Genomic DNA, 19,459 nt, shown 5'->3' with positions numbered 1-19,459 from the left:
CCATTCTCCATTTCGGTCTCTCCCCATGGCCACCACTAGCCCATTCTCCATTTCGGTCTCTCCCCATGGCCACCACTAGCCCATTCTCCATTTCGGTCTCTCCCAATGGCCACCCCTAGCCCATTCTCCATTTCGGTCTCTCCCCATGGCCACCACAAGTCCATTCTCCATTTCGGTCTCTCCCCATGGCCACCACTAGCCCATTCTCCATTTCGGTCTCTCCCCATGGCCACCACTAGCCCATTCTCCATTTCGGTCTCTCCCCATGGCCACCACTAGCCCATTCTCCATTTCGGTCTCTCCCCATGGCCACCACTAGCCCATTCTCCATTTCGGTCTCTCCCCATGGCCACCACTAGCCCATTCTCCATTTCGGTCTCTCCCCATGGCCACCACTAGCCCATTCTCCATTTCGGTCTCTGCCCATGGCCACCACTAGCCCATTCTCCATTTTGGTCTCTCCCCATGGCCACCACTAGCCCATTCTCCATTTCGGTCTCTCCCCATGGCCACCACTAGCCCATTCTCCATTTCTGTCTCTCCCGATGGCCACCACTAGCCCATTTTCCATTTCTGCCCCTCCCCATAGCGACAGGCGAGTAAGCATCCACAAGTATTAGCCAATTATCACCACCATAAACATTAGTTGGCCATTCTCCCCAAAGACAGTCCTACGTCTGATGTATTTGGTGCTGTATAAGCTGGGCTGTTCCCTTTGCCCAGCCTTCTCTCCTGTGCGACCAAGCTGTGCAGGAGTCAGGGAAGTGACTCCCACCACAACCCCACCACCTCCAAACAGCCAAAAGCCTGCATTTACTCACTGGAGCATGAGACTACTCTGCCAGCTACTGCCCAAAGGGGGCGGAGCTTTATCAACAGGGGCAGCAGAAAGCTGTGTGGGCCCCTTGTTGTGATCTGGCTATTGGGGAGCTCTTTGAACTCCCCAGCGAGTGGTTGGTTCACTGCCCACCACGGGTGGGTTCTTAAGAGCCTCGGTCTATGACGATTTGCCAGTGTTCAGTCCGCCCATCGCTGCATCCACTCTGAAACACAGATTACAGATCTTCAAGTAGTATTTCCACCTCAACGTATGACAGCTTTATTTTGAAAGTCTGTATGTGTGCATGTGTATATTTATATAATGTATTTTTATTTTTTTTAAATGAAGACTATGCAAAAAAATAAATCAATAAAATGTGAAAAACCCATCCCTACCTTTTTAGTATATAACTGGATCCTTCAGCCATATTCGTACACCTTGGGTCAGTGCTTGAAATCCGACTGTCTCTATCGTCTTCCATTATATTGAGCTGGGAGTGAAGCAGCGAAAACCATAGAGATGGTTGTTCAAGCAGTGGTGATAGTGAAGTAGTGGTGGGCTTAACACAATATGGCCATATGGTAGAACTGAATCCCCATATTTGGTTGCTGAGACAGGTGATTTTCAGTAGCTTTATAAAATGTTAAACTGTATTTTTATGAGTGTGCTGTTCCTTGATCTGTATTATGTATGAATTTTGGTCACTACGGCAGCACCATTCCTGTGAAATGCATATTTCGGGTGTGCCCCCACAGTCTAACCCAGGGTGTATTTATATGGCTGAAGGATCATGTTATATACTAATGGTAGGGAGGAATTTTTCAATTATTACATTTTATTTTTTGTTATTTTTTTTCTTTCAAAGTTTTCCTTTCAAAGTTTGCTGATAGGTTTATAGGTATATTATAATTAAAAATATTTTTGAGGTGACAGACATCCTTTTATCTCTTTGCATTATTGTTTTATCCGGATTTGTGGCAATACATTTACAGGGGACGGTGCCTCTTGAAAGTTGCCTAAGAGTCGTGAAATGGAATGTCAATTAACAAAGCCTACCTACACTTTGCAAGTTTCTTTCCAACTCTCCATGAATCAATGTTTAGTGAATATGCTGCTTTGTCTTAATGTATTCCTCACTATTGTGGCTTTCAGGGGTTAAATGCTGTCCAGAACAGTATCCCTATTTATAGAATGCTAATTGTAATGGCCTGCAGTGTTGTGTTAATGGGAGATAGGTACATTTGTGTAAATAAGTAATTTTTCCAACGCAGGTTGTATTTGTGTGTGCGCTTAGTCAGCCGTTTCTGTCAAACTTTCTATAAAATGATAAGTATTGACTTACAGTTTAAATGTCTATTGAGATCTTTTTTTTTTCTTCTTTTTTGAATGAGACCCTATTTAAATGTGAATCTGGGAATAGAGCCCTGAAACCGACTCGCGGCCCCCAATTCTCGTGTGTGTGTGTGTTTGTGCATGGGTTTGATTTTTGTGACCCTGGAGGCAATCTGAAAAATATGTGTGCTCTGTGGATACCTGGTTCACTGCTCTGCAACTCATGCCAGCAGAAACATCAGTGCCCATACCTCAGTGTGCCAGATCTGGATGGCAAACCCATTTTGTCAGTGGCTTTTTTTTTTTTGTCAATCTTTGTTTTTATTGAGGCATATGATGGTTCAGTACAGAAAATAAAATGATGGGTTAATGCGTGTAAAACATACAGTTTGCATAAGTGTACACAATAGTTGCATGTATTCCCAAGAGTAGCAGCCTCTTTTTTCTTTTTTTAAAGTTTAACAGTAGAGTTGTCCTTACAGGTTAAACAAATTAAGCAAATAAAACAATGAAGGTGTGCTGAACGAAATTGAGTGTGACCTCGTTGGCGGAACAGTAGCACTATTACTAGCAGCAACACTACCAAAAGTGTCATCATTACAGGATAAGCAAGCTAGACAATGACAGTTCGGTGAACTGGTTGGGCTGTGACCTCGCTGGAAGGACAGTAGTATCATTGCTAGTGGTGTCGTCGCCATTAGTATATTTTATATTTTTAAAACAGGTCTAGGCATACTTTAAATTACGGTCCAACATAACAAGTGGTTGTAGCATTGTGTTACCCGCTGGGCTATACAAGTCTAAAAGTTGCCTAATGTAATTGCGTTTACAAGTAAGTTAAATGTTACGTCACATCTATGGCATTGCAGTTTTAAGGATGGTTAACGGTAACATTTGTATTTTGTTAGCAACTGTGCGAGTCTGCAGTTTAATAAAGAAGTAAGATGAACCTGACAGGTAACCAGTGGTTTACGGTATGCAATTATATGACATTACTAAACAGGCATGGCACTGAGTAGGCTTGGCTTCGACATGTCTAGCATTAAAATAAAAATTTTGGTCAGATGTATATATCAAAAGCTTTGTACGAATCAAAATAAAAATAAAAATAAAATTGAACTGATTTTAACCTTCTACAGTGTAGCTAATGAACTTGCCGACCCATTGTCTCCTCTCACCCTGGTGCTGGTCCCCCACAAGCGTTGGTTCTGAATCTGGGCCAGTGCTGTCAGGTGCGGTGTGGGAAGGTTCTGATATCTCTGCTGGTTAAGACCTTGCTGACGGACGTCTGTACTGGCCTGGTATGCTAAGGCTCTCTCTTCCGTAGCGTGTGCCGATATTCGGACTCTGTTGCTGCGGGCCTTGTGGGTGCCAGTCGTTCGTTGGCTCCCTGGTGTGGATCGTACGTCTGGGTGCTGTCCCGGCTGTGTGTTGCCGCGATGCATCGGGGGCGGGGGACCCCTTCTGCCCCGGGGTTGCATGAGGGCTGGTGCGTGTAGGCCACGGGCCTGGAGACCGGTGTGGTCCAGGCTCGACCCTTTCGGGGTGTTGCAGGGAGTTTTGCCTGGTTGCTTGGGTCTTCGCTTTGCTTTTCCCCCCTTGTGTGGCCGGCACCTCTGGGGCTTGCCCCTTGTTGCTCTCAGCCCGGGAGGGCATGTAACTTGAGTGTCGGGAGCTTGGTTGTTTGCGCTGCCCTGAAGTGGGCCCTCACATACCCTTCCGCCATCGGCTCTGGTAATAGTGTGGGAGATTCGGTGCGGCTTTCCCGCCCGCAGGCGTGCTTCCAGCATGACCCAGAAGCGGTCAAAGATAATAGTAATGGGGTCTTTTGCCTGTTCACCTGTGTGTGAGGCACCAGATTGTTTTCGGGGCTTATTAGGTGGCATTGGCTGATAATGCTCCGCCATTTTGGGTGTCCCTGCCGCTGCGTATCTTCGAGGGGTCTTTGTACCTGTCGCTTGGTGCAGGGTTCGGGACTCTCCCTTTAATGGGGACCGGGATATCCCCCACCGGTCCATAGGGGGGGGGGTGCATGTTCCACGCTCTGGGGTTGCTTTCAGCATCTGGCGGGAAGGCGGCCGTCCTTCCCCCGTGCTGTTGCTAGGCCTCATACCGTTGCCGCGGTTCCCGGACGAGACTGGTGTCGAGTTTGGTATCGGCACCTACAGGAGAGCTTCCTCTAGCCGGTAGACTGATTTGCGGCAGAATTTCAGCGGGTTTTCTCGGGTTTTTCGTCGAGTTTAGGTCTGCTCGGCGGGAGCTCCTGTAAAGTGCGTCCGGTCAGGATGCTTGTCCGGCTCCGCCCCCCTTGTCAGTGGCTTTTATCTGCTATTATTGTTTGCTTTTCAAATGTCCAAAAATGCATTCTGGCGTACATGTTACAGTATCTTCAGGCTGACAGACTGTACCCAGTGGGAGATGCTACATCACTCTGTTGTGTTTTTTATTTATTTATTTTATCCTGCTTAGAACCCTAAAACATAGAGGCACATCCCACAGACCTAAAGCACTTAAGCTAGCTGGGCTTTTTAGGGGTTAAAAGACTCTCCACTCTTTGTGCAGCTTCCAAGAGAACTTGTCTCCATTATAAAGGTATTTAGTTGCATCCTCCCAGCTGTAATTGTTCATATAATGTCATTCTATATCCGTGTTCTTCAGGTAAAGCACTCCGGCCTTGGACACAGTGATGGGCTTAGTATGCTAAGCTAACCCATCCTCTGTGCTCACAGCATTTCATTACTGTCCAAAAATGACATGTCTGCATCATTCAAGCAGGAGGAGAATGGCCAGGCTTTGGGTGCTGGGTAGGGCAAACAACTCCAAGAGTTCTTCCTGCCTTGGTCCCATGGTTGCAAAGCGAGGTCCTTGCTTTACTATCTGCCGCAGCGCATAGGTCGTGAGACTTGGGATTTATGAAGAACTTCATGAAATCACACACAGCGATAAATACTAAGGTGGCCAGTGATTTGCAGACTTTTCAACCAATCCTGGTTCTCCATTTGGGTACTTGTAATCCCATGTAGTTCATGAGATCTGCGGTTCAGCACTCCCAAGAAATTTAATTGATGGCTGGAGATGCTTTCTGCATCCTAGCCTAAGCACGGAACAGTAAGTAGTTATGATGCTTGAAGTGTAGTGATGTCCCGAACAGTTCGCCGGGAACCGTTCGCCGGCGAACAAAGCGCGTTCGGTCCGCCCCTATTCGTCATCATTGAGTAAAATTTGACCCTGTACCTCACAGTCAGCAGACACATTCCAGCCAATCAGCAGCAGACCCTCCCTCCCAGACGCTCCCACCTCCATGATGAATAGGGGGCGGACCAAACATTGCGCGTGTTCGCCGGCGAACGGTTCCTGGCGAACTGTTCGGGACATCACTATTGAAGTGTCTCTTTTTATAAGGAACCTATAGTCCTGAAAATAACAGTTGTTTTTGGAACCATAAGTTCCCTTCTGCTGTTGTGACATCCGTCCACTACCCTTTCCCTGGTAAAAATCAAAGTGAATTACAGTTTACTCGCCTCACTGCCATCACAGAGACTCCTCTGCTGCCTGTTCTGCCTCCATCTTTGTCAGCATGCCTGCTGACTCTTCCGCAATCTCGTCTAATACAATGCTCCTCAAAGAGAAGCATTGGGAACTAGATATAAGTGCGCTGCAAATGCTTCGACGAGTCTGACACGGTTCTGGAGGTGGAAGTGCCTCTAAAGGTTTAACCCTTTAATGTAAACATTGCTGTTTCTACAAAATGGCATTGTTTTCCATTGAAAGGTTAAAATGACAGGACCACTGTCACTGTGATCCAGACCACTTTATTCAGATGAACTGGTCTAAGTGTCTCTAGTGGCCCTTTAAAGTCTGCAATATAGAATACTATTTATAGAGACTGTTGCCAAACTTCAGAAAGTTGTGTGTGACCCTGTTAAATGAGGAACCGTTCTTCCAGCCCTCAATGATATAAATGTTCAATGCTAAAAATAATATGGGCGATCTTATGATTATTCTAAATATAAATTGTTCTACAATAGAAATGCCGCTAATGTGGAAAAAAAACCATGAAATGATCTGTAATAAACGGCATTTCCAGTAACATGCAGTAAATCCGTGACGGTTAAAGGGGAACTCTAAACACCATAAACACTGTAGCTCATTTAATGGTTATAGCTGTGTGTATATAGGGAGTCCCATACCCCGAAAGCTCTCTGCATTTGCAAAGATAATATGGAAATTACACTTTGTTATTATCAGTACAAATTTATCCAACCCTAGACGTCTGTGACAGCCGCTGAGGCAGCGAGGCATAGTATGCTCAGTCTAATGATATTTAGTCCTCGGTAAGTGATGGTCTGCTATCCTGGCCACATTTTGTGAAAGCAGTTAATTAGTGTAGAATTGATACCTTATCAATTGGCAGGAATGACAAAATCCAGAATTAAAGAAATGATTTCCAAACGTATCCATTGTTTGTCAATTCAACAATTTTGGCATTAGTTTTCCATTTTGACATCTCTACATTTACGCAGTTTAGTAAATAATCATATTGATTAAAGGGATACTCTAAGCATCAAAACCAACTTTAGCTTAATAAAGCAGTGTTGGTGTATAGATAATGCCCCTGCAGTCTCACTGCTCAATTCTCTGCCATTTAGGAGCTAAATCACTGTTTATGCAGCCTTAGCCACACCTCCCCTGTCTGTCACTCACACAGCCTGAATGGAAACAAAATGGTTTCATTTTCACTCAGATGTTACAGAACAATGCCTTTATTTTAGAAGTCTTTATCTCTGTAAATTGAACGTTAATCACACACAGGAGGATCCTGCAGCGACTAGCAAGCTATTAACCGAGCAGATGATAAGAAATTCTAAATTAAACAGAATGTGCAATAATGGAAGTTTACACATTTACAGGAAATGTGTAGGAAGAGCGTGTTCTACTCAGCCAGGGGCAGTGTGGCTAGGGTAGCATAAAAAAAGTGCAGGACCTGACCTAGACACCAAAACTAGTTTGTTAAGCTAGAATTGTTTTGGTGCTTATTGTCCCTTTAATATTCTCCTTCATGTTAAGTTTAATAACATTTGAGAATAACAATTTGTGCAGAAGCATGTTATCCTTTTGCAAAGTTATATATGGTGGGGCTTATTCACTAAACTCTGAATTATAGCGTCATGAAAACTAAATCCAAATTTAGAAAACCATAACTAATTTGGAAAAAAAGAATCAAAATCTACTGCAGTCAGTGTTTTTACCCTGAATGTTTCAATTCCGTTTTCATTTCACTATAATATGTTTAGTAAATAACCCCTGTTTTGTTTTTTTGTTTTTTCCCCTTTAACGATATGTCTTTATTAACAAAGCTGCTATTTGTAAAGCTGCCCTTGTTAACTATCTTCCCAAGCTCTAATTAGGCGTAAAATAAAGTTCTATTTAAATTCAGTTACTATAGAAACCATCTTATCAGAGTAACTAGTCTGCCCCTTTCTACGGAACGCGCATATAACGAGTGGGTCTCACAGTCCGTGACCTGAAAAGGTTTATAGATATAAAGCTCTGCAGATAACTGTATTATACATGCTATGTCTAGGTAGGTATCTTTCGATGATTTTTGGGGGGGCCAGCTCAATGTACAGACTATAATGTATACTTATCAGGAGGCCACCCTGGCACCTGCAGCTTTGACGATTTTAAACTTCTCTCTTCTCTATACTTTTCCCGGGAAAGGAATTTATTGGTATATTTTTAGAAATGAGTTCTGGTGTATCCTGTAATAATGAATTACATAATATTACTATTTACACATAACTGGATAGAGTAGCCGCATGGCAACCAGAGCTGGCTTAGAGATTTTTTCCGTTTGTGTATTTTGACCTTAAATTTGAAATTCACCTTGAATTCTCACTTTAGTAAATACTGTGTGTGTTTTAATACATTAGGCTTTTACTGACTTTTATCAAAACATTAAGGGAATTTGTAGGTTACAAGGGCGAGACACGTGGATCTATTAAATTATTGCTGTTTTTATTTTTATTCATTGGTTTTAAATGAATTGTATAGAAAGGCTTTCTTTATCCCCGACAGTGTAACTAAATTGGAGCTTCTTTTTACCTGTCTCCAAAGGTTTCCCCAATAAACACGAGATTGGAGTACTTTATGCCCATACTGTACCTGAACTCAGTAGCAGGGGGCAGCATGATTTCCAACTGACCGCACTGCTAGTCACCTTGAGACAATTGAAGAATTTCTATCATTAGTAAATCCGAATTCTAAATGAAACCGTAAAGCAAATCCACAGTTAATTTACTAAGACTTTGAAGGGGACGTTGCCACCAAACTAGAATTGATACCATGTTGCTCCTTTAATACCTTTTAATACCCATTCTAGTTATTTCTGTCACATGTCAACATTTTCCGGATCAAGTGTGTCCAACCTCATCCCTTCACCTATTAGACTACATATCCCATCATTCTCTGCCAGGTGAAAAATGTATTTAATGGCCGGTCTACTAATTACTATTTTACTAGAATCCTCTAAAAATTAATATTATTGCATGTTTCTACATTATGTGTTTACTGTCAGAGCTAGGTTATATTGTTATTTTTTCCGCCCCGTGCCATTCAGTCTGGGCAGATTAGGATCATATGTAAATCTGATCATTAAAATTCTGTAACTCTCGGACCTCATGCAATGTGTTTTTATTTATTTTGCAGGAAGCGGAGCAACGGCTGTGGTACAAGCTGCTTACTGCGCTCCCAAGAAGGAGAAGGTGGCAATCAAGAGGATTAACCTTGAAAAATGTCAGACCAGCATGGACGAACTACTGGTAATAATGATGGCAATGTAGCATTACTCCTTCCTTCCCATAAGTCCACTCCTCCACGAACCATTTATCATGTTTTGCGTTATGTATATGTATATGTTTATGCTATGGTCTGTATCTTGCGTAACAAGGGGGACCCGTGTGCTTATGCATTATATTAAAAAATCACAACAATTTTGGGACAAATAATCTTTAAATAGATAGACCTCGCTACTCTGGTTATTTTTATAGAAATTTGGTACCAATATTGATCAATGCCTTGACACCAAGTTTAGTGCTAACTTCTTTCCATTTCTCTGTTCACTGCTGAGGTTTTACGTGAGACGACCTATTCTTCTGAAGTCAGGGACTGAAAATGTGTCCCCACCTTCCTGAAGCACATGGGTGGATGCAATAATGACACACACTCATATTGTACAGTTTAAATGACTTAGTAATATACAGCATTTGATTGGCAGACTTCACCCAGTGAATAGAGAAAGCAGAGAACGATGGGACAGTGTTATAAGCTATGACTATTATTTTTTTCCCAGGTGTTTACCGGAATCTGATCTGCCATTTCAGAGTCTCACTTTAAACCAAACACCCAGTGTTATCTCAGTCTGTATCTGGATAATTGACAAGCTTGCCCAGTTTCCATTTTCTTTTATTTTAATGAATGGGATTTCGGTTGTGGCTACTTTGTGTGTAACCGAGCTGCAGTACGGATCCCTCTGCGAGTTTGAAATCAATGATTTTGTGCACTCACCTGCTGATCAGATCCTTTGAAATGCAGCAGCACACTTTCATTTGTGTGGGATATTTGTTTTCTTGTAAACTATACAGTTTTGAGCATGTACATTAAGCCAGTTTTTGCAATAATTTTTAAGGTATTTCTTCTCCTCACAGCAGCTGTGTGCTTAACTAGTCTCAGTGCATGCAGTACTAGCCTTGTGATGTAGTAGGAGAGAGAAATCCTATAGTATTCATTAAATATTGATATTTAATTATGGATTAACATCTCGTTAGGCTAAGACCTGTCTGGCCATAAACCAAGCAGAAAAAAAAATCCATATATTCAGGATATGGGAATGCTTTGGATCTGAATCATGCTTTGACCATCTCGAATGTATGAGGAACTGGCAAGCTCCCAGCCAAACCCTTTCCTTGCAGAGCCAAATTTAGAACACAAATGTATTTATAATGGCTATAAATGTAGCTGGCATCATAATAAATGCAGGTTCCCTATGCAAACCTTTTATGGGCGGCATTTGAGCGGTCTGACACGACATCTTTGTTTAAAGCTGCGGAGGATCATGGCTGAATTATTACACTCCTGTGCCAGGAATTCACACATCCCATAGGCATATTTTGGACACTCGGTTGTCATGATAACCTATCAGGAATCATGTGATTTGAGCAGGAACCAGCTGGTAACCAGATCCCAGATGGAATTCCAGGAAACAGAAAAAAGATAGCGAATTGACGGATTTTCACCAGTTTTACTCCTTACTCCAGATCTTTGGCATAAAACAAAACCTGCCTCTCTGGCAGATTCACCGATTGGAGGGAGCCTGCGTAGTTTGACTAACCTACTGAATACATACTGTGTTTACAAAACATACAAGTTCTTGTATATACATACTGTGTTTCCTTAATATACAAGTTTTTTTTACGGGCAAGTTCAGTTCGGGGGTTAGGAGAATTTAGTTCCTGTGATTTTGTGCAAATCCATGCAGCTATTTAATTGCTATTAGACTAGTGTCAGAGAGCTTCTTGCACTATAACTTGTACAAGGAGTCTGAGATATCTTGATACTATTCGTTGTCAAATGTTCCAACACTCTTTCCTGGTGGAGGCTGCTGTTTGTACAACTGGGCTGATACTCTGAGACCGCAACGTTTGATTTACTGAAACCGAGCTAACTGCGATCCACTCACTCCTTTATAATAAGGTTTTTTATATCTATGTTTTATTGTACATAGTCTAAAACTTGCTGTTGCATAGGAAGGGGGGCTCTGCTGCTTTTTGTACTACAGATAGCCAGCGTACCCCTGCTCCCCCACCACCTGTGTTTAGCATGCAGCCTACATCAATCCCTATGGAATCTGATCACTTTGTATAATTCGTAGCGCCTGGTGATTTAGTGCTGGCACTCATTGTTTACAGCCTCTGATCAAACCGCTGAATTATCATTTCTATTGTGTTTCGATGTGTGCCGTGTGATTAACCCCATCACTGCCTGGCCTTGGATTACTCTACAGATAGATTTGGAACTTTATTGCAGGTAAAGGGAAGAGAAAGGTTTGTTTAAAGCAAAACTAGGATCATACTTGATTTACATTTTTTTTTTTTTTTTTAGAATAAACGATTACATGCGATTACATTTGTATAAATGCCTATGGATCTGAATTTGCTCATTTTAGGGGAAGTAATTATTATTATTTTTTTGTCCATTTTTACTCCAACCAAAATGCAGTGTTTTGGTTGGAGGACCCCCCTCCCAGCTTTTCTGCCCTCCCAATACTTAAATAAAAGGCTAAAACGTACCTCGGTTCCAGCGCTGAAGCCAAATGCTCTCTCAGCCCAGTCTTTCTCTGTTGATGTCTCTTCCCCTAGTTTATGGAGGCCGGGGAGGAGCTGGCCACGCTGCCATTGGCTGTCTTGTGCCAGAATGCTGTGTGTGCTGCTCTGACACCAATTTTGCACAAAATTAACATTAGGACTTCCGGTCTGGCTAATGACGCCTCAATGACGCTGCTGGAAGTGGAGAGTTTCAAAATATGTAGAGGGGTCTATCTCCATATAGCCAGCATTTCACATACAGACTGCATGCACTATCACCACTTCAAAATCTTCTGATTGAGTGCAGCAATGGACCAGGCCAAGTAAAATGTGCAATTTATATTGCAGCAGTGGGATTTAAATGGTTCACTGTCATCATCAAAACCTCTGTAGCTCATGGCAATGTTATGGTGTAAGGAGTCTTTTATTTTTTTTATTTTTTTTCAAAATGTTGAAATGGTCTCTTTGCCACCAAGATACTAAGGAAGCTTCACTTTAGCATTTTCTATTAAAAGCTGCCCGTATCTTGATCTGTGCCCTGGGAGCAGGACTCTTGCTCTCCCTGTAGGTCACCGGCTAATTATGTGCTACAGGATTCTTCGGAAGATTTACATTTTGCTAAAAGAATGATTGAAACTTTTTTTTTTAATTGTTGCTGTTTTTTGGCTAAGCTTAATTGACATGAAATACAAAAATACACGGCATCACAAAAAGATTATCAAGCCTGATTTGTTTTATTCAGAATATTGGCGTCTCTTTTAACGGTTTTCAATTTCTCTATCTTTTTCATTCAATTTCATCAGAAAGAAATCCAGGCAATGAGTCAGTGCCATCACCCCAACATTGTCTCCTACTATACCTCGTTTGTGGTGAAGGATGAGCTGTGGCTTGTGATGAAGTTGTTAAGTGGAGGTAAGCGTTGGTTAGCGCTCTGTTAATTGGCTTAGCCAAGAACTGGGCTGTCCACCCAGGCCCACATGTGATCGATTAGAATGACTTTGTTGATTATCATCCACTGCACGATGGAGGAAAAGAATATGCAAGTAATACGTCAGGGTCAGGAGCACGTGGGTAATCATATCACAAATCCATATCTGATCTGATGAGAAGTGATGGAATAATACAAACGTGTTGTCTGTGTGATACTCACAGCCCACGTTTTAATGCTTTAGCTGTAGGGTGTAAATTTATCCATTTATGGTTTTATGGGGAATCGCCTACATTTTCCGAACCAGTCAAGCTTGTAAATCATATCTTGATCCTGGCACACCCATGCGCCAGCAAAATATTTCTAGTGCCTGTTCTCATTGTCTTACGTGTGATGAAAATGTTGTGCGTCTGGCTGGTGTGTGTATGCATGCCATTATAAATTTGATCGGTGTAAATGAAACATTCAGTCAGGCTGGACGTAATGTGAATATATTTCATGTGGCAGTCACTTGCCCATGGAGCACTCTGGAACAGTGGGGAATATTTTTTAGTGTGAATGTTGTATCAATACTACACCTTGTGTTTTGCGTAATGTGAGAGTGATGTTAGTATTTTATCAGTTTATAATAATTTTTGGAAATTTGGTATGTGTTGCAAGTATGGTGTTTCATTATTTTGCTGTTATAGTGGCGTAATATCTGTTACAAGGTATTCCAAGTTTTTTCATTTCTGCCAAACACTACGGTTTATTATGTAATAAAATATGCTCTGTGTGTAGACTCCATATCCTATGGATATCTTGTAGTAAGAAAAGCCAGGATGATAGTTGAGTTAGTTAATGCTCCACCTGTTTCTAATGTGGACAAAATAAGTAACACTAGTTAATGTGAGCTAGATTGATTTTGGTCCCATTGCTGAACAAAGCACTATATAAAAATATATGCTAATTATAAATGCCTGTTTAATTATCTAATAGTGCTATTTTATACCCACAGAAATCTTGTATTAAACTGCACTCTCTTTGCCTTTCCATTCAGTGAAAGACCATGTGGCTTAGACTGTGTAATTAGCAGTTAGATGGTTTACAGAGAACACACACAGTGATAATTAAGCCGTATGTAGTTCATTCATGGAATGTCGGAGTGATTTGTTAATCTTTGGATAATCTGTGATCTAAAATACCAGACACTTACCTAATGAAGAGCTATGTTGGCAGGAAATTGTGTAATTTCGAACCATTGTTTGTATTGCTGTTGGCAGTATATATAGCTAAATACCTTGTGTTTGTTCCCTTCGTAGATCCGATCCGCAAGATGATAAAATGTATCATTTTTATGGCACCGTATTTTTTATTTTTATTTTTTTTTATTTTTATATCTGCCATGCAAATTAATGGGATCCTCACTCCCCTGCCTTTCTATACTACATCCTTCTGCTCACGTTTCTGGTTTTAATGTCTGTCTTTAAGGCTGTTTTAACTGTTTGTAAGTGATATTATTAAAGAAACCTTAATAATAAATGCACGCTAAGCACAATAACCACAAAAGCTCACGATAAGTCTGGGAAGAGTCTAAACCAGGGCTGAGATCGTAGACCCCAGATGTTGTAGATTTACAGCTACCATGATGCTTTGCCAGCCTTTAGAATGTCTAAGCATCAGGCAAGTTGCAGTTGTAAAACATCTGAGGATCCACCTTTTGTTTTGAAATTATTTGGCAAATGCTGTGGTTCTTCCCTGCTCAGAGATCACCACCTTTTCAGAAAGCTGTGACGGTGTCTGACAAGAAAAATTAAGACTTGAATGGTGTGCGCATGCAATGCATACATTACAAATATTTGTACAGGCAGAGGAGGGACAGTACCTTCTTCCTCTGATGTCTGCCACTCAAAGGGCAGTTTTATCACTGTGGTATCACTTGTGCTTAGATAAGTTGATTGATATGAGACTTTCTCTCAGAAAGAATATCAGAAACATTTCAAATATTTCAATATCAAGTTACAAGATTGTTCCTTTTTAATTTGTGTTTTGTTTCTTGCAGGCTTTAGACAATATGCAGAGCGATGGCACCTGTTTAACTATTGCTCCTCAGACAAGTTTGTAACCTTTGCTTCCATATCTTCTCAGGTTCCGTCTTGGATATCATCAAACACATAGTTGCAAAGGGAGAGCATAAGAACGGGGTTTTGGATGAGCCGAGCATTGCCACCATGCTGAAAGAGGTTCTGGAAGGGCTAGAGTACCTGCATAAAAATGGACAGATCCACAGGTGTGTACAGAAGTACCTACTGCAGTTTCTGTTCACTCAAACACGTAAAATATAAAAAATTCCCATATTATTTTTGGGGCAGGGTAGTTTTTAGTTGTATGTAATTTGCACATCAATAAAACTAGATGGGGTGCGAGTATTTTATGAAAGGGGGGTTACTAAATCTCATCGCACTTCCGTCCCGCCATTCTTCTAAATTCTATCCACTCGTCAAGTTTGTCTATCTGTGACCCTGTCATTGCTCTAGCCGTTTGGTATCTACAGGCAATGCAGAGTCAAACAGCATGATCAATGTTTCTCACACTGTGCGTTTTTATTCAAATAGTCCTCTCTCTCAAAGGTAAAGCAAGTTTGTCGTTTACATGGATACAGTCATTATCCTTCTTAAATCATGTTTGTTTAAAATTGAGTGTCGCTGTTAAATTGGGAGGTATGATATAATTTACCACTTCAAATGATACTCGGAAATGAATTATATCAAACAGGAGCTGAATTTTTGACACACCTGTGCTCGAGGTTAAATCCATTCGTGGGTGTGAGAGAGCCTTAAGAAACACCCAGTGTGTTTAATATAATTACAGCTGACTTTCCTCGATTCATTGTAACTGAGCCTAAAACCTTTAGTAGTAATTACACTGATTGATTTGCGATAAAAGGCACAATCTGTCATATTGTTACCGTCTTTGTGATGAAGAAATTCTAATATTCATCCAAGTCAGATTGGCGAGTTTGATACCAGTATTGTTATTGCTTTCAAACACTCTCCTATACACATCCAGCATTGCTGTATTTACATGGAAAATGAACATAATGATTCTTTAATGGATGCTGTAGGTCTGAAAGAACGATGATGTTCGTTTGCAGATTGTGGCGAATGTGTGTTAAGAGCATAGTGACCCATGGAAAGTGTGAATCAAGTTTTTTTTGTTAGGGTGGTGTAAGTCTAGGTTGGGATATGTGGAGGCTTATCATAATACAGGAACATATTATAATATAGAAACTCATTCTGTGATGCAGCAAGTGAAATCCACTTCTGTCAGCTTAACACTGATTGAGTCAACCAGAAGGGGTTTTCTTTGGGTGTATATGAAAATACAGCCTGCAAAAGCTGAGTGCCTGGCTGAGTGCCTGAGTGTTTCTACCCAACAATTATAAAGGTTCTGTTGAAATCTGCACTTTTATAAACTGTCACAAATATTCTGAAGTGCTTTATGTGTGTGAAATGTTCTTCATGTTTCGTTCATTTCGTACCCAAATAATAGGGAGGTTGGCAGAGATAAGCAAAATAAGATGAAATAATAATTTTGTGTCAGTGATGATATAGTTAATTGCGACAACCTTGGTTTTAAAGGAATCCCTCCTTCTTAAAATGAGACAATGCTAAAAAAACAGGTAGAGATTTGGGAGATGCGTATGAAGGAAAGAAATATATCCGTACACAACATCAACAATCAGGGAGCGGAAGTGTTTGGGATTTTCATCCTGAAATTAGGGAGAGGAAGTGTTTGGGATTTTCATCCCGAAATTAGGGAGAGGAAGTGTTTGGGATTTTCATCCCGAAATTAGGGAGAGGAAGTGTTTGGGATTTTCATCCCGAAATTAGGGAGAGGAAGTTTTGGGGATTTTCATCCTGAAATTAGGGAGAGGAAGTTTTGGGGATTTTCATTCCGAAACCTCAGAGGCAGCTAAACCCAATAATATATTCATAGAGTCATTACTTCAGCAAAGTAAGAAGACCAAATAATAAATCGAGAAAGGATCTTGTATTACCAGCATCGAGTGGCATCTTCTCCTGGTCTGTAGGTGGCTGTGAGTGACAGTAGCAGCCTCCAGTGGTTCCATCATCGTAACGGGCTGTACAAGATGGGATGTAGGGAGCAGTGTTTAGTGTGGATTCTGTATTACACCAGCGATATATTGGAAGCCATGCTGTTCCTTTTAGAATGCAATGTTTGTAAGAGCGGCAGATCCTGCTGTGTGCATTATCACAACCCGACGAACCAATGTGTTACGCGTCTGGTTTGTGTTTTCCGAGTCGATGAAGAACATGATTTATATAAAGTGTTACACAGTGGTTTGTGGGCCATTTCCTTAAAAGCCCAAGTAATGTATTAATGTACTGTGCAGTAGAGCAGGTGACCAGAAACCAGCCTGGTGTAAAATGGAAAGGTTAGTGCTTGCCAAGACGTGTCCTCCTTCATAATGTCTGTATCATTTCTTAAAGGGACACATCACTCCTCACATTGTTCAGTAGATCTTCCCTCGATGAAAACATGCACACATTTAATTCTGCATTTTTTTCATTGGGGTTGTATCTGAAACAGCGTGCAAAAGCTGTAGATCTCTTGCCTGCAACCTTTGCAAGCTCTCCCCTTCTAATCCTGCCCAGACTTTCTGTGGCTGTCGAATCACAGGTCAATGAGAAGTCTTTGCAAGGCACGTGCTCTGGGCAATATAGCAGCTGTATTTTCCTCTAAACGTCATTGGTTATCAATTCTGTTAACTCCGATCATCCGAGGATGTGTTTGTTTTATGAGTCGATATGTCTTCTCCTTTAAAAAATCCAAGACCGACTGGGACTGCCATATTGGTTGGATTGATTGGATTTTGAATAATCATTTATTTTTTAAGATTTATTTTGCGCTTGGATTTAGAAGATAAGACAAAGGTTGTTTGAGGTGAAATAGTACACAACTACTAACTCTGTATCAAATGGTTTGAATTATATATGTATTTATATGTATTGTGCATATACCTGTGTTTCTTTAGTAGAAAGCCAAAAACCGACCTGCAGCTCACATGAACCTCTGCTAAGCCCATAAGTCAGAGCCATGCTGAGATTTACGAGAGTTTGCAAAAAATAGAGGACTTGCAACGTTTTTATTTATTTATTTTAAAGAAATATATTTTGCATATTTTATTGCATTAAGTATGTTGGTGTGGGCAACCTTCGGGATCTTCCCTGATGCTTTGCCAGCGTTATGGTTGTAAGAGAATTATGGGAGATTTAATCCACATCAGGAATGCCAGAGGTTGCCCACACATTACCCATGACCTATGTATTGCTTTACGAATAACTGCAGCTCTTAAGCTAGCATCAATCATCTTTATCAGTTTACAATGTTCAGAAAAGCGGTTTCATTGATACGGCCTAGAGCTATCCTGTTCCTCTCTGCCCCCATCTTGTTCTTCCCTGTAATATAATTAATTAAAGAGAATCTGTTAGGAATATAAAGTTGTATTGTATTTAACCCTTTATGTGCCTTCTGCCCCCATCCCCTCGCATCCCCGGCCCAAATAAAGGTTAAAACCCCCTGTAATCACTTACCCAATTCCAGCACCCTCGTAGTGGCTGTTTAAAAGACAGCCACTAGAGGCAGTCTTAGTACTACAATGTAAACATTGCAGTTTCTCTAAACCTGCAATTTTTTACATTGCTTTACTAAGGGGATCAATGAGAGATAAAGTGATCTGGGTGCCTATAGTGTCCCTTTAATTTATGAAAATATTGTTATATGTCCCAGAACCACTTCATGAAATTAAGCTAATCTCCCTGTTGCAGATATTTGTATTATTTAGATTGTCTTTCATCAAACCTGTTTCCCGCAGAGATGTGAAGGCTGGAAATATTCTCCTGGGTGAAGACGGATCAGTTCAGATCGCAGGTAAAATATATTTAATGATTTTGACACCTCTTTCTAGCAGCAGCTCAAAAAAGAACACCGTGTTATTTGCTAAAGTGTAAGCTCTCAAAAATTCCAAGCGAATTCTAACAATAATACAAATCTGATCTGCTGGGAGACACTGATAAACAGGAATGAGCAAGTCAAACAAACGGGTACTGTTTTTATATGTTGGTGGCTATTGGTGTCTAGCAAGTTAGAAAGCATTCACAGGAGCAATGGGTCAATGTTGTATCATTGTACCTCGTTATGTACAATGTTTGCTATGATGTGAACGGATTTTGGCATTTGTAAATATATAAAAAAATGTGAGATATAATTGCCTGAAATTATTTCTGGTTTTGCAAATAAACTATGGAAAGCTTAGCAGAGCTACTTTGCAATTGTTGGTGATTTAGTAGACTACAAAATACTTCATTTTATTCACTAAACACAGAATTTCTGCAAATTAAAACTGGAATTTAAAATTGGGGCTAAAATGAAAGAGCTGTGATGTTTTAGCTGGGATATAGACTTTTTCCATATCTACTAATTTGTAGTTCAGATTTAATTTACTCAAATTCAGTGTTTATGGAACACCTTGACTTCCAAGTGACAAAATATTATAATCGTTTAGTGTATAAAATTTAGAACAAATGCTAAAATGACCCAAACAATGTATAAAATCTGAACTCCGCAACCACTTCCCGTCTAGCCCGAACCATTCTGTGACTGAACCTCAAAGATATAAAGAAAGTCTTGCCTTCCAGGATGTCTTAAAAGTGATCTGCACTTGTTGCTTTACAATGCATGGTGTGACGTTTTGAAATAACAGGCAGATCACATATTTATTTATTTAAATATCCTCTTATTTGTTTATGTGGACAAAATCAAGCCTCACAATCTCACGCATTCTTGCTTTCACAGATTTTGGCGTTAGCGCTTTCCTTGCCACAGGGGGTGACATCACCAGGAATAAAGTGCGGAAAACATTTGTGGGCACGCCTTGCTGGATGGCCCCAGAGGTCATGGAGCAGGTAGAGTTTCTCTTTAAGACAAACAAAGAGCATTTTGTTCTTGGACAAA

General features: G+C 40.8%; 1 protein-coding gene across 1 annotated transcript in view; it reads left to right on the top strand.

Moving 5' to 3' along the window:
- The window catches only part of OXSR1 (oxidative stress responsive kinase 1), a 52,052-nt gene that overhangs the window by 18,742 nt on the left and 13,851 nt on the right, over nucleotides 1-19,459 (top strand). Inside the window, exons 2-6 of the mRNA XM_063452720.1 lie at nucleotides 8,861-8,973; nucleotides 12,318-12,426; nucleotides 14,570-14,713; nucleotides 18,323-18,376; nucleotides 19,301-19,410. Of these exons, the coding sequence (XP_063308790.1) occupies nucleotides 8,861-8,973; nucleotides 12,318-12,426; nucleotides 14,570-14,713; nucleotides 18,323-18,376; nucleotides 19,301-19,410 (530 nt within the window). The remainder of the gene's footprint in view (nucleotides 1-8,860; nucleotides 8,974-12,317; nucleotides 12,427-14,569; nucleotides 14,714-18,322; nucleotides 18,377-19,300; nucleotides 19,411-19,459) is intronic.

Source organism: Pelobates fuscus, chromosome 4 (genome assembly GCF_036172605.1).
Source record: "Pelobates fuscus isolate aPelFus1 chromosome 4, aPelFus1.pri, whole genome shotgun sequence".
NCBI lineage: Eukaryota > Metazoa > Chordata > Amphibia > Anura > Pelobatidae > Pelobates > Pelobates fuscus.
The sequence above is the reverse complement of the archived record's forward strand: the minus strand, read 5'-3'. Positions and strand labels throughout refer to the sequence as shown.